At 45.3% G+C, this 18,442-nt stretch overlaps 3 protein-coding genes across 3 annotated transcripts in view; all 3 read left to right on the forward strand.

The window, feature by feature from the left end:
• Window positions 1–4,353: 4,353 nt before the first annotated feature.
• On the forward strand, window positions 4,354–5,505 carry CHST4 (carbohydrate sulfotransferase 4). The gene has a single exon (XM_015811420.1). The coding sequence runs from the start codon at window positions 4,354–4,356 to the stop codon at window positions 5,503–5,505; it is 1,152 nt and encodes a 383-aa protein (XP_015666906.1).
• A 1,587-nt stretch (window positions 5,506–7,092) lies between these two features.
• On the forward strand, window positions 7,093–16,422 carry KARS (lysyl-tRNA synthetase). Its single transcript, XM_015811421.1, has 14 exons — window positions 7,093–7,151; window positions 7,337–7,472; window positions 7,724–7,889; window positions 8,808–8,901; window positions 10,337–10,523; window positions 10,622–10,747; window positions 11,807–11,926; window positions 12,497–12,659; window positions 12,764–12,937; window positions 13,255–13,340; window positions 14,165–14,250; window positions 14,554–14,680; window positions 15,517–15,660; window positions 16,227–16,422. Exons 1-14 carry the CDS (start codon window positions 7,093–7,095, stop codon window positions 16,308–16,310), a joined length of 1,752 nt encoding a protein of 583 aa, XP_015666907.1. The 3' UTR covers window positions 16,311–16,422.
• A 1,655-nt stretch (window positions 16,423–18,077) lies between these two features.
• Window positions 18,078–18,442, forward strand: part of ADAT1 (adenosine deaminase tRNA specific 1) — a 22,856-nt gene continuing 22,491 nt past the window's right edge. Inside the window, exons 1-2 of the mRNA XM_029283223.1 lie at window positions 18,078–18,134; window positions 18,251–18,305. Coding sequence (XP_029139056.1) covers window positions 18,086–18,134; window positions 18,251–18,305 — 104 coding nt within the window. The 5' untranslated portion in view covers window positions 18,078–18,085. The remainder of the gene's footprint in view (window positions 18,135–18,250; window positions 18,306–18,442) is intronic.

The following is an 18,442-nucleotide window of genomic DNA, read 5'->3' on the forward strand; positions in this document are numbered from 1 at the left end:
GCCTGAGCACATGCACCTGATCTTCTACTCCATCTGCTCCGAGTTTGCTCCCTGAGCAGCTGACTCAGCACCATCATTCTTGTTCTGGACTCTGAACTGCTAGGGCCTGGCTAGAAGTAGGCTGTCAGTGACACTCCTTCCTGCCCAGCAGGCTCAAGGAACTTCAGCAGCAGCCCTGGGCATGCTTGACAGCTTTCAGTCACCCGCTGAATGATTTCTAGAGCCTACAGGAAGCTGTGAGAAAGAATCTGCATGCCCGCTGGAAGCCAGAACAGAAAATGCCCAACTCTTCCACAGGCACAGAACTTACCCTTGTGCTACACAGACCTACAAAAACCCTCATGTCTCCCCCACCCCAGAGTGCACCTGCAATCCGTTTTCTTGTACACACATTTGAAGTTCATAAGTTATTGTATTTTTTGTATGAATAAATGCATGGTAAATGTCTGACTGTGTGCAAAAACTATGCAAACTCATCTTGCAAAAGGAAAAATGTGTTACTTGGGCGCAGTGCTTTTTTTCTTAAAAAAAAAAAAGGTGCCGGAACTCACACATGCCATACAACCCGCCTTGCCTACCCTACAAGGTTCCATTCAAAAAAGGTGCCGGAACTCCGTTCTGGGCGTTCTATGAGAAAAAAAGCCCTGCTTGGGCCAAGGGGAACGTGGCACAATTCTTGCCAGTTTCACTTGATCAAAGCACTCAAGGACAGATCCATCCATTTGTGGTTCTCTCTATTGACTTGTTAAGCCAAAAATCAGCTCTTGCCATTCCACTGGCAAACTCAAAAAAAGGAGGGGGGGGCTGGAAAGGGACAAGAGGAAAGTGATTGTTGCTGCTTCAGTGCACAGTAACTAATTAGAGAGATGTTGGCCTGGAAGGAAATGGGGAGCTGTAAGCCACTGGGGCAAACTTGCTTGAACTGTCAGGAGCCAGAAACTGCTATGTTTTATGCACAGCAAACATGCGTAAATTGGGGAAGGGTGCCTTCCTGGCGTGTGGATAGAGGACATCATTTTGGCCCCTTCTGGGACTGGAATTGGGTTGTGCAGATTGATCCTAAGTCACTCATCTTCATTTAGCCTGGCAATGTACCCCATTCCAATCCCGCTGATATTGGAAAAAATACCTATGTTGACTTAGAAAAAATATTTCTCCATATGCTGCAAAAGTTGCTTTGAATAGGGTCAGCAGCTTGAATTTTATAAAAGAGCCACTAAGAAGATTGCTGTAAAAATCTTCTAATATGCAAGCTAAAAATAAAAATTTATAATATGATCATAAACATTTTGAACATTCTCACCTTTCCTATCTCTGAACAAATAGCAAGATGCCACTTTCTGCTATTGTTGTCAGAGTGCTGAATTGCTTATCTCTGGATAGCTACCAGATGACCTAGCCTTTCCAAGCTGCTGCCCTGTTTACTTCTCCCATCAGGATTTCCTGGAGGGATTTTTTTTTTCTGGAATGTTTTCCAACAGCTCACAGCTGGATCAGACCATTTTTGGCACCTCCTGCAAACCAAATTTGTCCATGTTATGATCAATTTCTGGAGAGTTAACCATGCTGATCATCAGGCATTGGGGAACTCTTTACATTACTTGTTTCCAAATTCTTCTAGATGAGGACAAGTAAATGAAGCCAGCTGGTCCTGGTGTCAGCTTTGAGCCTTGCTGAAGTATTAAGGACTTGCAGGGAGCTTTAAGAGAGAGATAGAACCAAGATTACATGAAGTGTTAGTACCGCTTTATAATGCCTTGATAAAACCACACTTGGAATATTGCATTCAGTTTTCATTGCCATGTTATAAAAAGGATGCTGAAACTAAAAAGAATGCAGAGAAGAGCAACAAAGATGATTAGAACTGGACTGGGCTAAAACATACGAAAAATGATTGCAGGAATTGGGATTGCAGGAATTGGGTATGTCTAATCTAGTGAAAAGAAGGACCAGGGTGATATGATAGCAGTCTTCCATGACTTCAGGTGCTGGCACAGAGAAAAGGGAGTCAAGCTATTCTCCAAAGTACCTGAAGGCAGGACAAGAAGCAACGGATGGAAACTAATCAAGAAGAGAACCAACCTAGAACTAAGGAGAAATTTCCTGACAATTAGAACAATTAATCAGCATAACGACTTGCTTCCAGAAGTTGTGGGTGCTCCAACACTGGAAGTTTTTAAAAAGAGTTTGAACAACCATTTATGTAAAATAGCATAGGGTTTCCTGCTTGAGCAGGGGTTTGGACTAGAAGACCCTTCGAGTTAGGAAGAATAGAACAGAACAGAACACAACACAACAGAATAGAACAGTGATGGCGAACCTTTTAAAGACCGAGTGCCCAGACTGCAACCCCAAACCCACTTATGTATCATCGATGCTGGGTGGGTGTGGCCCATTGGGTGGGTGTGGCCCATTGGGTGGGCGTGGCTGTGGTGGTAACAGCAGACTGGGTGGGACTAAAAAGTTCAATCAATTCCAACTTTACAAGATCTTTTCTTTTCCCGTGAGAAGTTGAAATTGATTGATTGATTGAACTTTTTATTTTTGCACAGGGTGGTGAACGCCTAAAGCGAAAAGGTTTTATAAAACCCAGCTGAAGGCCTAGGACTGGGGTGACGGTGCGCGTGCCAACAGAGAGGGCTCTGCGTGCCACCTGTGGCACGCGTGCCATAGGTTCGCCACCATGGGAATAGAATCTAGAAGGGACCTTGGAGGTCTTCTAGTCCAGCACCCCCCCACCTCTCAAACAGGAGAATGGAGGGAAGAGGAGAATGTGGAAACCTGGCAAAGGCATGCTGCTTGGAAATCATTTGCAATTAACTTTCCTGCCACCTTTATTCTTCTGGCACGTGACCCCCCAGGATAGCTGGTATGCATGGGACCATCTCCTCTGCCAGCAGAGGAAATGGATTTCACATTCTCCCATCAGTATGATCACCCATTGGCTGTCTTTCTTCCCTTTCCCTGGACCTCCTGGTTATGGCAAGACAAAGTCCTGTGCAGAGCCATGTGGCAAGGGCCTTTGTGTTTCCTTCAAGTATCATTATGCCCTGGTTGGTGGGCAGAATCCCAGGTCTGGGCTAAGTAAAGCTGTTTCCTTCCCTGCCACTTAGGGCACCTGGGAAGAGAAGCAGGTAGCTTACCATCAGTAGTCCTTCAGAGTTGTTTCCTTGGCCCTGGCATGGCCCAAATTTTGATTCACAATGCATTCAGCCTGAGGTTTTGCCTAAACTTTGCATTCAGCAAGCCTGTTTTGTCCATTTGTTCTGCAGATATAGCATGAGCAGGATGAAGGGAGTCTGGCTTGCATTCCAATAATTATCCTAGGCTCTACATGTGGGAAGAGAAGTGTAGAGCGCCCTTCCTGGGCTTTATCTGTGGGTCACCCTCCTCAGGCATTTGTAAGGGCATCCTTATTTCTTCTAGCACCTGTTGTTTCTGTACCATAGAGGATGGCCTGACCTAATGAGGCTCCCTCCCCATTACCTCTCCTCCCCTTCCCTCCCCCTTCCCTTTTGGAGTCTTTTCCTCCTAACAGCTCCTTCCCACAGCAGTGTATATTGAATCACAGCTGGCAAGCAGTGTGTACTTCCCCTGCTCTAGGAAGGGAGTTTTTTCCTCAGCTGGCTGCAGTCAATACAAAAGTTGTGAGCTCCTGTCAACTCCCAGAGGCTCAAGAGGTAAGTGAGACAAGTGCTAAGTAGGAAATGTATAATCTGGAAGCGGAAGACCAAGCTGCACATGGGGAGAGGGCCATAAGCTGAGATGCGACTGTTTTCTATTGAATGAAAATAGCAGAGGCCAGACTGAATTATGACCCGTGCAAAATTAACATGTGTCGGATGATAATCGTGTTTACAGCAGCCACATTCTGCTTCATTGACCAAGCCAATAACTACCTGCTGTCCATGGACTATGGCTGGCAGTAGAATAAAGGTTGGATTGTAACATTAAAGAGTTGGAAACTGCCATCTTACAATTTTATGGAGTGTTCCAAAAATCAATTGGATCTCTTATGAAATCCTATGAACTGGATATCAAGATTTGCCTTGTCATGTAAGTTCTACAGCAACTAGTGCCATGAGAATTATAATTTTCTGATCACTCTTGGACTTCCTTTGCCTGGGAAAGTGGGGTCTAGGCCTATTTCTACAGTACAGGGGTTCTAAAGTCGAATATTTTTTTTAGGTATGACGAGCAGAACAACACACAATATTCCAAGTACCGGTATATTTGTACAGTTTACAGGACAGCTACCACAAGCAATTAATAGCAGCAGCTATTAAGACAACAAGGAAACATAGTTTAGCATTTTGACACTTGTCTTTCTTCTGCTCTCACTTCCAGGCAGCCATGTTGAAGCTAAACAAGACTGACGTTCTGGTGATCTTAGTAATTCAGGGAGCAGTTCTCCTCTGTTTCATTTTTCAGCTTCAGCACACTCCCCAGGAAAAGTCGACCCAGAAGCATGTCCTCATCCTCTCTTCTTGGAGGTCTGGATCATCCTTTGTAGGGCAGCTCTTCAGTCAGCATCCCAGTGTTTTCTACCTGATGGAACCAGCCTGGCATGTGTGGGCAGCTATGTACCAAAACAGCGCCAAGGTCTTGCACATGGCAGTGCGGGACCTTATTTGGTCAGTCTTCAAGTGTGACATGTCCGTCTTTGATGCCTATATGAATGAGCATAAGAATAAGTCTGCACTCTTTCAGTGGGAGACCAGCCGGGCTTTGTGTTCTCCCCCTGCATGTGACTTTTTCCAGCGCAGTGACATCATCTCCAAACACTCCTGCAAGACACTCTGTGGAAATTATCCATTCAGCAAAGTGGAAGAGGCTTGTAAGACATACAGCCATGTTGTCTTAAAGGAAGTCCGTTTCCTCAACATCAAGGTGCTTTATCCTCTCCTCACTGACCCCTCCCTGGACCTCAGAATCATCCACCTGGTCCGTGATCCCAGGGCTGTTTTCCATTCCCGTGAGAATGTACCAAATGAACTTGCCCGTGACACAAAGATTGTGGTGAGGCATAATAATATGAAGGGCATGAAGTCCTATGCCGCCATGAAGGCAATTTGCAAAAGCCACATTGACATATACATCGAGATCAAGCAGTCCCTCAAAGATCGCTACCTCTTGGTGCGCTACGAGGATATTGTTAAGACCCCCCTGGCAAGAGCTGCTCAGCTGTATCAGTTTGCAGGGCTTCCTTTCCTTCCCAGTCTTCAGTCCTGGGTGCAGCACATCACACATGGCCAAGGCCTCGGTACCAAGGTCTTTGATACTGACGCCAGAGATGCAATGAATGTGTCACAGGCTTGGAGAAAGACTCTTCCTTATCTCCAAACAGCAATGTTACAAAATATCTGCAAGGAAGCTATGAAACTTTTGGGTTACCGGCTTGCAAGATCTGAGGATGAACAAAAGAACATGGCATTTGATCTCTTGACCAAGTCGAATATAAAAACTGCCTGTCCAGCTTCCAGCAGCTCAAAGCATTACAGCTAGACTGCCCCAGGAAGCTGCAGCCTGTGTAGATGGATCCCGACATGAAAGAATGAGGGAACACCTGGGATTTGCCCTGAGAGCAATGTTGGGAGTAGCTGATAAGGAAGCAAAAGCACCCCAAAACCTTCCGGAAGTGCTACGCTTCTATAGTTACTTGTCCCATCAGTTCACAATCTGCACTCAGTCTACAATCTGGTAGACAGCTGCACTGCTTTCCATGGCCATGGATCTGTTCCCTTGACCTGGATTTGGGCCCTGCTTCATTGTAGATAATGTGGTCTGTACTTTTTTTTAAAAAAAATATAGCTTCTTGCCTAATATTCAGAATATTTCTGTCAATTAACTGAGAAACATGGCTGTAACAAAATATCTATGTCTGTTCTGTAAAACTTTATTGTCAGATACACGTTGACCATTCAAGAACAGCTGCAATCATAATTAACAGTAAATAGCTTACTATGCAAATAAAAATTGCAAAAAACAAACAAACAAACAAAAAGAACTGTCCCTACTGCAGCAGCTTTGGCGATTTTCACTCCTGGCATGAACTTGCCCTGAACAACACACGTTTATTTACATTCCCTATTCCATATTTTGTTTCTAAGTTGTTCCTGGCTCCCTCTCGGCCTTTCAGCAAGTCCTTATCGTCCTGTCTGTTCCAAAAAGGACGCCCGTCTGGACGCCGCCCGGTCCGCAAGCAGCCGGCTACGGCTGCCACTTCTCCGCTGTTCTTCAGAAAAGCCTGAGTGACCGTGGCCAGGTCCACGCCGAACTCCCCCATCAGGCGCTTCATGTCCTTGACCGCCAGGGCCACGGCGGCCGACGGGGGCTCTGGGCGCCCCTCCGACTCCGGAGAACGGCGGCTGGGGGGCATGGCACTGACTTCACAGATCTCCACCGTCCTCTGGGCGGCCGGGGGGGTTCGCGACTCTCTCAAAGTTTCAAGGCCCGAGGGCCCCGGGCTTCGCCCAGCCCGATGGCTCGCCATCTTCCTGGAAGGAAAGCAATTCAGAGCACGGCAGTCAGTCGCTGGGAGAGTCAGAGGCGCTGCGTGGGAGAGGGGGAGGGGGAGCGCAGCGAAGGCTCCTCGGAGGCGGGGGCAGCAGAAAACCGGATTCAGAAGTTGCAGTTTCTCTTCAATTTTGGCCCATCCGAGGCGCCCTTGGACGACCAGGCGCCCTTGGACGGCCAGGCAGCCTTGACGGCTCCGCTGACCATCGGGGCCCCCGAAAGGACTGCCCGCCTCCTCCACGCGCGGGGCCCGAACTACCTGCTCTAACTCCCGGGTGGCTCGCGGGAAGAGCGCGGGCACCCTCGGCCCCTCCATCGGCGCTCTCCCGGAGGCAGGTCCCGAGGCCGGAGGGAAGGGCCGCTTCCCGGCTGCTTCGGGGTCTTCCTTCGCGGGCGCCGGCGGGGAAGGGAAACCGCTGCAACTTCGCCCGGAACCTCGAAGCGCTCCCGGCGATCGTCGCCCTCCGGCCGGAGGGGTCGCCCCGCTGAGGCTGAACGCCCCGCCCACTCACGGCCCCGTCTGCCCGCCCACTCCTCGCTGGACGGAAGTCCCTCTCGCGCTTCCGGCCGGTAAAGATGGCGACGGCTTCGAGCCTCTCCGCCTCGAGCGAGGCCGAGTCTCACCTTAGCAAGAAGTGAGTGGCGCTTCGCCGGCCGCCCATGCTGGCCCTGGCGCGGCTGCTGTCGGGGGGCCGCCCGGCTTGGGCTCGACGGCTCTTGAGTGGCGGCCGCAGACAGCCGAGGTGGGTGGCTGAACGGCGGAAGGGACGGGGGGCGCGCGGCTGGGCGGCGACACTAAAGTCCCCGGCTTTTCTCGCAGCGAACTGAAGCGGCGCCTGAAGGCCGAGAAGAAGGCGGCCGAGAAGGAGGCGAAGCAGCAGGAGCAGGGCGAGAAGGCTTCGTCGCGCCGGGCCGACGCCGCGGGCGCGGAGGAGGAGGAGAATCTTGACCCCAACGTGAGCGGGCGGGGAGCCTGTGGCCGCGCCTGCTTCCCCCCCCCCCTCGGCAACGGGACAGCCGAGCCTCCAGCGTGGTCGGCCTGGCTCGCCCGCCGCGCGTGGGCCCGGCCCAGTGGCTGGCTTCTAGCGGCTGGAAGCGAGTCCGGCGTTGCTCGGGGCAGGGAGGCCGGGAGCTTCTACTTGCGAGATCTTTTCTCTCCCCTCTAGCCTTTTCGTCCTTCAAAAGTCTTCCCTCGTTGTCTTGACAGCAATACTACAAGATCCGTAGTCAAGCCATTCAGCACTTGAAGGGTAGCTCCGAGGATCCCTACCCGCATAAGTTTCTCGTGGATCTCTCCCTGACAGACTTTATAGAGAAGTATACCTTCCTGCAAGCAGGGGATCAGCTAACCAACGTCACAGTAAGAGTGGCAGGTAAAGGCTCACTTGGGATATTGGGAAGAAAGCAATTTCAATGCGGATCTTGTTTCCTCCTCTCTCCTCCCCCCCAGATGCTGTAGTTGAGATTTGAGATAACATTCTGCTTCAAAGTAGTAACAAAAGAAAAACACCTATTAGTGTGTTTTCTGATGGAAAACCAGGAGATGTGTAAGGAACCACTTCAATCTTGGAAGTGGTCTCTTCCAACAGGAACTTTTATTAAGAGAAATTGATAGCAGGCATAATAGACAGGATCTGAGGGATTCCCTTACAAATCGATGTTTTAAAGTGTCCCGAAGCAGCCCCCACCCCGCAGTTCTTCTGGGCAATTCAGACCGGCAGATTTCTAGGTGTTAAATCCAGGAAAGATAACATCAATATGGCTCCAGTTGGGCACTATCATTCAACAGCTCCTCACACAGATCCCGGAGGCTGCATCTTTTCACACACACCCTTTTCCTCGCTAAGTTCTGAGGGGCATAGGATGAAAGGCAAATGGTTACATTGTGATGGTTAGCAAACCCGAAAGCAATCAACAAAAGGTTACTTTGTAGTGAATAGAGGAAGTGAAAGTAATAAAACCCCCATGCATACCCCCCTCCCCCTTAGGAGTATGACAGGATCCAGGAGAGAGTAAGAAGTGGTTTTATATCAGAGAAGATAGATAGAAAGGAAATATAACTGGATTCTGATAAGATGTCATGTTCTGTTAAGGCTCTTTTGGAATGGAAGAAGTGTGATATAGCCATTAGGGTATGTTATTCTTTTCTAGGTCACTTTGCCAGATTGGCCCTTGATGGAGAATGCAGGGAAGGGGGGGAGGGGGGGTTGCTCTTGTTCCTGGCTTGCTCGTCTGTTATGGTGTGCTTTTTTGTGATCATATGACAACTCTTTTTGGTTCTGTTTTTGGAGGTCGTATCCATGCAAAACGTGCCTCTGGAGGAAAGTTGATATTTTATGATCTTCGTGGGGAGGGAGTTAAATTACAGGTGATGGCAAACTCCAGGTAAGCATTAGTTACTTTTTTTCCTGATTGTATATTTTAGTTTTGCTTTGGTCTGTATATTTGAGGATGAGAGCCAGTTTTAACTTCTACAAGGCACCAGGCTAAAGCTGGCAGACTGTGAGTTCTTATCCCACCTTTGGCACATAGCCAGCTGGGTGGCCTTGGGGGAATTTACACACACTCATCCCTAGGAAGAAGGCAGTAGCAAGCCACTTCTGAAAATATTGCCAAGAAAAGGAAGGTAGTTGTCCAGGAAGTTGCCAGGAGTCAACAGTGTCTTAAACGTCTCCCTCTATCCAAACTTTTGAGGAAAGGTAGAAAGAATATGAAAATAAAACCATGGTCTGATAAGTGGTCCAAGATTGCATTAAGTAATAGTGTCTCAAATACGTACTTTCTTTCCAGAAGAGGATTAAAGCAAAGTTAATCATATAACTTCTTGAAAATATTCTGATGTTTCTGCATGTTATTTTAACTATTTAAAAAGGGTTGTGAGTTCAAACCCCACCCTTTGTTTTAAGAGCTAGGCTCAAAACATTTTGATAAGGTTTTGAGCTCTTAGCATTTTGAATATTGTGCTGATTTCCATTTTTTTAACTCAGAATATCTTAATATGTTAATATGTTCAGTACCATTCCAGTGTGCTTTATTGATTAAACTAGGTAGGCAACTCAATATACTTATGGCACAAGGGAGCAAATTCCAAGGTACTACATAAGGAGAGGCTTATTTCTTACAACTTATTTCTCAAATTGTAAGATAAGATAACTTTTATTTTCATTTTTTTTTCTGTGGGCACAATGGCACACATCAAAAATGAAATTTAGTTGCCCACTCTCAAAGTGAACACATACATGACACACACCTAAACATCTTATATACAACATACGTATAGACCCACACCCCTACATATACATAACAAATATTATGTCTACCTGACTATTATTTATCTTAATGACTGTTTGCTATCTCTGGAATCCCAGGGAGTATATCTTAAATGTCAGTTGTTGCAGAGCAGTAGTAGAAGAGGGATATTGTCCTGCTGTCCAAGCTTGTGAGTTTCCCAAATCCATCGAATTGTGTGATATAGAATGCTGCACTAGATGATCACTTGGCTTGATCCAATGTGTATCTAAAGAAGTTCTTATGGCATGGCAATCAGCAAATAATGCCTCATTAAAATAGTTGTATGCAGGTAAATTTAAGAACAAAATTCAGATCTTGTAACTAAGTCTGAGATTGAAATGAATTCAATTTTTTTGCTAGGCTTGATATGTAAATACTTTTTTACTATTGGTGAATCAATTTGGGAAAAAAAAATCTTTATAGAAGTTTTCCCCTTGCAGTGTAGAATAGAGTGGATTGTGACTACTTCATTGATAAGGCTGAAAAGATTTACCTAGAAATGTTTTTTGAATTTTAAAAATTCTTTTAGAAACTACAAATCTGAAGAAGAATATATGTGTATTAACAACAAGCTTCGCCGTGGAGATATCATTGGGGTCCAGGGGAATCCTGGAAAGACCAAGAAAGGGGAATTGAGTATTATTCCTTATGAAATTGTTCTGCTGTCACCGTGCCTACACATGCTCCCTCATCTTCATTTTGGGCTCAAAGACAAGGTATCAGACATGCTGCTGCTTTCTTGGCAACTTGTTTGATAGCCTCCAAGAATGTCTCCTTGCTGCATTTTATTATCTTCATTTTAATTTATTTTTAGGAAACCAGATTTAGGCAGAGATACCTGGATTTAATTCTTAATAATTTTGTAAGGCAAAAATTCATAATTCGAGCAAAAATCATAACATACCTTCGAAACTTCCTGGATGAATTGGGCTTCTTGGAGGTGGGTGTTTGTTTTTAAATGTTAAAAATGCTGTACAGTAATTGCTTGCAGATATCTCAAAGATTAGTCCTTTATAGCAATTTACCTTGAGTTGTTAAGCTTAAATTATAGAGCAAAGACACCAAATACATATAAATTGTCAGAATAAAAATACATTTATAAGAGGCCAGGCAGGGATGTTATAGAAGAGATTGTGGTTGGGTAAATGATCTTCCAGGTCCTCTAACACAGCTTGTTGATGGTCATCATGCTTCAGTACCCCTGTTTGGTTCAGAAGATACCATGTTTCCTGTATGCCCATATATTAGAGGTGGAGGCAATGGCAGCTGCAAAGTGGTAATTTAGAGAAGCAGAGAAAAGGCATTCCTTCCTGCAAACATCAGTAGTAGCAATGAGAAACTGCCAATCTCTGTGCCCAAGAGACAGCATATGGCCTTCCTGATAGAGAACTGTTTGAATATCTCTGAATAACTTCCCTTCCACCAGTTTCGTCTGGCTGTTGAGTACCTGGACGAAGTGCCAAGGGTCAGGTGCCTTCCTTTAACAGTTCATTGGGCTGTGAGACAGATCACTCTCTATAATACAACACAGAATGTTCTGAATTGCAAAGTAGTAGTGGCTAAAATTACACATTCAATTCTAATTTGACACAGTTCTTTAAGCAGAGAATCTTAAGGCTTGTGTTTTCAGTCATGCTATGTTAGTTAGATCTTTTTAGTAAAGCAATCGATCATTTAAATTAGATCTTTTTAGTAAAGTAATTAATCATTTGGAGCTAATTTTATGGTTTTGTTCCTGTACCTCAGCATACTCTGCTACTTCAGTGCCTCATCTCATTTTTGTTATTAATAAAGCCTTTGTCTTTTAGATTATGTTCTTATTGCAGACTTTTTCTCACTGCTTCTTTGATTGCCTGGAATTTGAATTCTTTAGTAGGCTGGATTAGGAATGTTTTCCCATTTGTTTTTCCCATCTTATTTGTCTTCAAAATCAATTTCTTTAAGGTTCTTTATAAATGTAGAGACAATATTTTCTGCCTGTTTTTTGTTCCCCAACTAGATTGAAACACCTATGATGAATATCATACCTGGTGGGGCAGTGGCCAAGCCATTCATCACCCACCACAATGAACTGGACATGAATTTGTACCTAAGAATAGCACCAGAGCTCTACCACAAGGTGAATAGTTAAATCAGGCAAGCAGCAGCTCAGATATACTTATGTATCTTTTTGTGACGTGCCCAATGCAAAACATACATATGTTTCTATAATCTGGTTCCATATACAGGGCCTTATCAAACTTAGAAAATAGCCAGGTTAAATACAAGATAGTAAAAGATATTGTGTGATTTAATGATTTGGAAATTGAGCTAGGAATGGGAAAGGCTGGGTTGAATTTAACTTCAATCTGGAAAATCACAGGATTACTTTGAACTACATACTCTTTCCTAATCCAAATTCAAGCTCCGTTAAGTAGACCCAATATTTTTTCTTTGCCTTTTTAAAAATTCTAGTTTCTGTTTTCCCTCAGCCTCCACAGATAGAGGTTGGTTCACTACTATTAATTTCTATGGTACAAAATCAGTGATTATGGCTGGTATCTGAAATCAGGGATGGGAAGCAGATTCTTTCAGATACTTGAAATGGGAATCAGATATCAAACAGATTTGTGTTGCTCCTGGAAGCAATTTGTGATCCTGTGGATGAGTCTTCTCATATTGAAAAGGCTCATTAACTGGTATATTTCAGATGCTGGTGGTTGGTGGAATGGACCGGGTCTATGAAATTGGGCGTCAGTTCCGGAATGAAGGAATTGATTTAACCCACAATCCAGAATTCACTACTTGTGAATTTTACATGGCGTATGCGGATTACCATGATCTGATGGAGATCACAGAACAAATGATTTCAGGTTTGTGGCAAGTGTTCTTATTTTAAAAATGCTTAGTAGGTCATTTGAAGATCCATTTGGAAAAGATAAATTTGCCAGGCTAAAAGAGTGGTCTTCTCCTGTAGGAATGGTGAAACATATCAGTGGTGGATACAAGGTGACTTACCATCCTGAAGGCCCAGAAGGCCAAGCTTATGAAATAGATTTTACACCTCCATTCCGGAAAATCAATATGGTGGATGAATTGGAGAAAGCACTGGGAGTGAAACTGCCTGCGGCAGATCAGTTTGACACAGAAGGTGAGAGTGGAAGACATTTTATCTCCCTCTTTAATTTAAAGAGATCCTCATTACAGACAGTAAGCGCGGGCCTGCATTCTAAGTTTTCTTCTGAGACAGATCAATTATTTGCTTTAGATTTGACTAGACCAGGGGTAGGCAACCTTGGCTCTTTTATGACTCGTGGACTTCAACTCCCAGAATTCCTGAGCCAATGGGGTATTTTGCTGTACACCTACTGTTTCTAGGGATAGGGAAAGCATGAGTAATTAAAGCCCAAGCTAGGGGAAGCACTCGTGTGCAGTAGTGTCATGTCTGATTTCACATTATGCATGCAGAGTCTCGTTCATTTTTTGATGCTATCTGTGAAGAGCGTGGCGTTGAATGCCCACCCCCTCGGACAACAGCCAGGCTCCTAGATAAGGTAAGAAGGGGCTCTTTCTCTTGATTCTTATTTGAGGTGGATCTCAGAAGGGAGTTTGACTTCCCAAAATCTTTCTTACAGCAGTTCTCTGAGATGGTAATTCAAAGTGTTATTGTCTTTTACGGGCCTCTGAGAAATGGTCAAATGAAGCTTTCCCTGGGATAGGTGACATTTTGACAATGACAGAGGAATGGGTCCTTTTTTAAGGTTTGCTTACTAGTTTAATAAATTTGTAAACTATTGAGTTACGTATTTATTTATTTGTATCCTGCCCTTGTTATTTTTACAAATAATTCATGGCAGCGGACATATCTGACACAGCTTCCTCCTCCTATTTTCCCCACCACAACAACAACCACAATCTTATGAGGTAGGTTATGCTGAGAGAGAGTGACTGCCCCAAAGTCAGCCAGCTAGCTTTCGTGGCTAACATGGAACTTGAACTCACAATCTCCTATTTTCCATCCTGGTGCCTTAAATGTCTATAGTAATGAATGATTCATTGGTAATTGTTATTGTATCATCTATAGTAATTACAGGAGTACTTATTGTGCGATAACAATAAAATATCCAGTTTAAATTGTAAACCAAAAGGATTATAAATATTTACTGCATATCACAGTAGTCTAAGAAAAAAAATACTTGCTGCATTCAGTGGCCCTGGGAGATGCTGTAAAACTATGGTCCTAAGTCTTTGCTGTGGTACAGTTATGTGAATGAACCTGAAAATAATTTAATCATGTTACACAATTTTTGACAGTAAAGAATTATTCCCAAACAGTTATCTGAAGCTGTTTTGCCTTTTCCTATTCCTTATTTTTCAGCTGGTTGGAGAATATTTAGAAGTCACCTGTATCAATCCCACATTCATTTGTGATCACCCACAGATCATGAGTCCCCTAGCCAAATGGTAAGGAAAAGTGCTGTGGTTATGTAAGTATGGATGTGCATGCATATAACCTACCCTTCCCACTCTCACTCAGACGTCATATAAAATAGATAGACATTTTGACACAAGTTTGATATGTACAAAACAAGACAAGCTGATTCTAGAGCTAACGATGTAAGCAGATGTTCAAATCTCTTGTCCCATCTCATGAAATAGAGTGAATGATACAGACCAACTGACCTGGTTGCAGAAGAATTCTTCTGGTTGCAGAAGAATTACTTTTCTCTGTATAGTCTTCAGTCTTCTTCTCTGGTGTTTATTCAGGCACCGTTTTCAAGCAGGATTGACTGAACGGTTTGAGCTCTTTGTGATGAAGAAGGAAATCTGCAATGCCTACACAGAGCTGAATGATCCTTTTCGGCAACGACAGCTATTTGAAGATCAAGCTAAGGTGAGTGAGGGTGTAGGCCTGGACTGGACCTGCAAGAACTGGGTTGTAAGTATCTTTGTGGGAATTTGTCAAAACTTCAAATGGTCACTAAGTAACTAGTCATAAGTTGAGGACTATATGTAATGGGGGAAGAAAATGCAGAGAGCTGGATCTCCATACGACCCCTGGTATCGGGATGGAAGTTACTGGGTTGTGAAACTGATCTGTGGCTGGGCCAGCGTTACATGTAGCAGAGAAAATTCTTGAGTGGGAATTTTGTTTGTTTGTTTCTAAGACTTCAGTAAATCTCCCTTCCAAACTATCTCTGAGCTTTCTTGCAAGAAAACTGAGGAGAAAAACAGTCTATACTAAATGCACTTTCTATCGGGCTGTCCCAAAGTCCACCAGGGAGGACGCAGTTCAGATATATGAGGACAAACTGTTCCACAGAAATGGGGAGGGAGCACCAATGAGCATGGTTACAGGATTAGTCCATCTGTGAGGTAGCCACATGAGTGAATATAGATAATGCCGCCTTTGCCCTATGGGTCATTGTGCAAAGACTTTCCTGGCCATTGGTTCCGTCTCCTGTTAGAAGAAGCTGCAAATCCAGGCAGAACTCAGGATGGAAGAGACAGTTGGAGAGAGTGGTTTGAGGACTGGTCTGTGCTTTTTATTTAGAAGTGTCTACTTAGAATCCAATTATTGGAAGCAGAAATGGGAAATGTTTGTGTTTCACTTTGTATAATAATATATAATTATAATAACTATTATATAATCCTAATTCTCTCCCCCCAAGCCCCAGTTGCCCTGACTGGCTCTGCAGATGACCCTTGTCTTATTCATTTCCAACCCAGGCAAAAGCTGCTGGTGATGATGAGGCAATGTTTATCGATGAGAACTTCTGCATGGCTCTGGAGTATGGGCTGCCCCCCACAGCTGGCTGGGGCATGGGTATTGACCGTCTTACCATGTTCCTGACTGATTCAAACAATATTAAGGTAAGCACTCCTTAATAGATGGCTACTTTCTGTCTGTTCAGGCCTGCCTGGATGGAGGATGGGTTGCTTCCTATATTCTGAGGCAGCAATTTTAGATTTGCTACTGCATTCATATAAAAGGGATAGGAATCATCCTTGCGCTTTAATGTGCACACTTGTGAGAACTAATGAACTGAAAACATGCTTGTAACTGAAAATATGTTACTTTAATGAAAAGCGTAACATTTCTTAAAAGACTTCCTTGTTTTTCTTTGAAGACATTTCGCTTCTCATCGAAGAAGCTTCTTCAGCTCTGACTGGATGGTGGGGAATGGAGGAAATTCTTCAGAGCTAAAGAAGCTTCTTAGATGAGAAGCAAAATATCTTCAAAGAAAAACAAAGTCCAGTTGCCTCTTGAAAAAAGCACCTTTGGGACAACCATGACTTGGATGTCTGAGAATCTCCATAGACATTTCTTAAAAGAGCTTAGGTGGAAATAATGCTTATGTGGCTCTGAAGATTTCTAATAGGATCTTTTCTTGGAAAAGAAGCTCCACTGAGTGACCAGAAATCCCCTTTTCTTGCAGGAAGTGCTGCTGTTTCCCGCCATGAAGCCTGAGGACAAGAAGAAGGATCCTTTGTCAGATTCTAGTGAGGGGACTTCAGTGTGACACAGCAGTTTGCATCAGAAGCATGGAAGACAGGGAAAGTCATTTCTAGATTTCAACAGGCCAGGGCTACTGGGTCCCCCCCCCAGCCATGAATAAATGAAGTCTGTAATTTTATTTTGTAATAGGCGCCTCATTGTAGCCACTAGCTCTCTGCTGTCTGTGCATTCGGCCATTTCTTTGTCCATTAGATTCTGATGTGACTTTTGAGATTTAAATCTACCAGTGATGGTGTTTGTGTCGTCTTTGCAGCCAAACAGGGTTGTAGAGACTGTCAACCCAATTCCTGCTTGACCATCAACTTGAGTTCAGTCCCGGCACATCTTAATTCCACTGAATGTAAAAGTTAGGATACCAGTGATTAGATGTTCCAGTTTAATTCTCCATGTGTTACTAGCTAGTACATTTTAGTGACTTATATTGTTATGCTAACAGAATCAGAGGGAGCCTTCTTCCTTGATTCTTCCCATAAAAAGCTACTCAATATTTATTCCATTCTGATAGCCCCAGGTAATGCTGCATTCAGAAATTGCTTTCATTATATTCAGCCTGCAGCAGCCTATCTCATGAAACAAAGCTAAAGAGTTTGTGTTCGTTGTTCTGTTTACACCATCCTGCATTTCACTTCTAGCAATTAGTTGGTACAGTAAAAGAATCAGATATCAACCATCAAGTAATTGTTTAATGCAAGATATTTGACTTGGGTGGGGGGAGATCTGGCTTGACAGCAGTGCTTGTGAAAGAGATCACAGTGTCCTTATTGGCATTAAACATAAGCCAGCAGTGTGACATTTCCTAAAAAGGGAAAGGATATTTTGAGATACACTGACAGAAGTGTCCAAACCACAGGAACTAGAAAGAGCCCCTCTTTGAGAGAGATGGGCGGTTTAGAAATATGAAATATAAATAATTCCACTGTGCTCTGCCCTGGCCATTCTCTATTTGGAATAATTTATCCAGTTGTAGGTACCACAGTTCAAAATGAAGCAGGTTCTGAAGAAGGCTCATCAAGTTAGTGAAGAGTCTGTAAATCAGCCCTTTGAGAACAGTTAAAAGATTTGGGCATGTTCAACAATCAGGAAAAGGCAACCAAGATGTTTATAAGTTGCCCAGAGCAGCTGCTGGGCAAGATGAATGGCAAACAAGCCAGCAGTCTTCAAAGAGCGAAAAGATTGTCACATGAATGAGTGGACTTACTCTCACCTTTTAATAATTTTTGTGCGCCTGGCTTTGGGCAGCTCGCTCGGCTAGGATCGGGGCAACGCCACGCCTGTCTCGTATGGCCGTGGGGGGCGGAAGGGCCCCGTGGCGGGCAGCGCGAACCCCGCGAGGCCACCGAAAACCAGGGTCGGGTGTCCGGCACAAGCCTCTGGCCGCGGTCTTCTTGCTTCGGGGAATCTTCATTCCGTCTCGGGTTCCCGCCGGAACAGGGAGAGGCCGCCCCGCTTCCGGTCCCGTTCCGCTCTCCTTCCGCCCTCGGCCATGTGGGACGCCGACCAAGTGGCGGCCCTCTGCTACCGCCATTATGAAGCGCGGCTGCCGAAGCAGGGGAAGCCGGGCCGCGGCACGCGCGAGTGGACTGAGCTGGCGGCGGTGCTGCGGGCGGAGCGAGCGGAAAGCGGCGGGGCGCCTCCCGGTGAGGCCCTCAACGGGGACTCGAGCGGCAGGCCGGGGGCGGCGGGGCGGGCGCCCGGCTTGAGGCGGGAGGCGGGCGGGCTGCTCTTTCCCCCGTCGCGTGACCTGCCTTTCCCCCTTCAGCCCTGAAGGAAGTCGTGGCCATGGGAACCGGCACGAAGTGTATCGGCCAGTCCGAGATGAGGGAGACGGGTAAGCGGGGCTGCGGGGCTGGCGCGCCCTTCCCTAGGCGCTCGATGAGACGCGAGGGCAGCCCCGGCTCCTCCGGCGCCTTGTGACCCGGCCGCGCTGCTGCTGCTTCTTTACAGGGGACGTCCTCAACGACAGTCACGCGGAGGTGATGGCCAAGAGAAGCTTCCAGAGGTAGGTGCGAGAGAATTGAAAATAGCTGAGCTCCAAGACGTGGCCGCCGGTAGAGCATCTTGGTTCGGGGCTGCCCTGAAAATCAATTTGGGAAGGCTGTTTGATTCCTGAGGGAGCTGCCAGAGAAAGTAGTCGGG

Source organism: Protobothrops mucrosquamatus, unplaced genomic scaffold, assembly GCF_001527695.2.
Source record: "Protobothrops mucrosquamatus isolate PMUCROS unplaced genomic scaffold, P.Mucros_1.0 scaffold41, whole genome shotgun sequence".
Lineage (NCBI taxonomy): Eukaryota > Metazoa > Chordata > Lepidosauria > Squamata > Viperidae > Protobothrops > Protobothrops mucrosquamatus.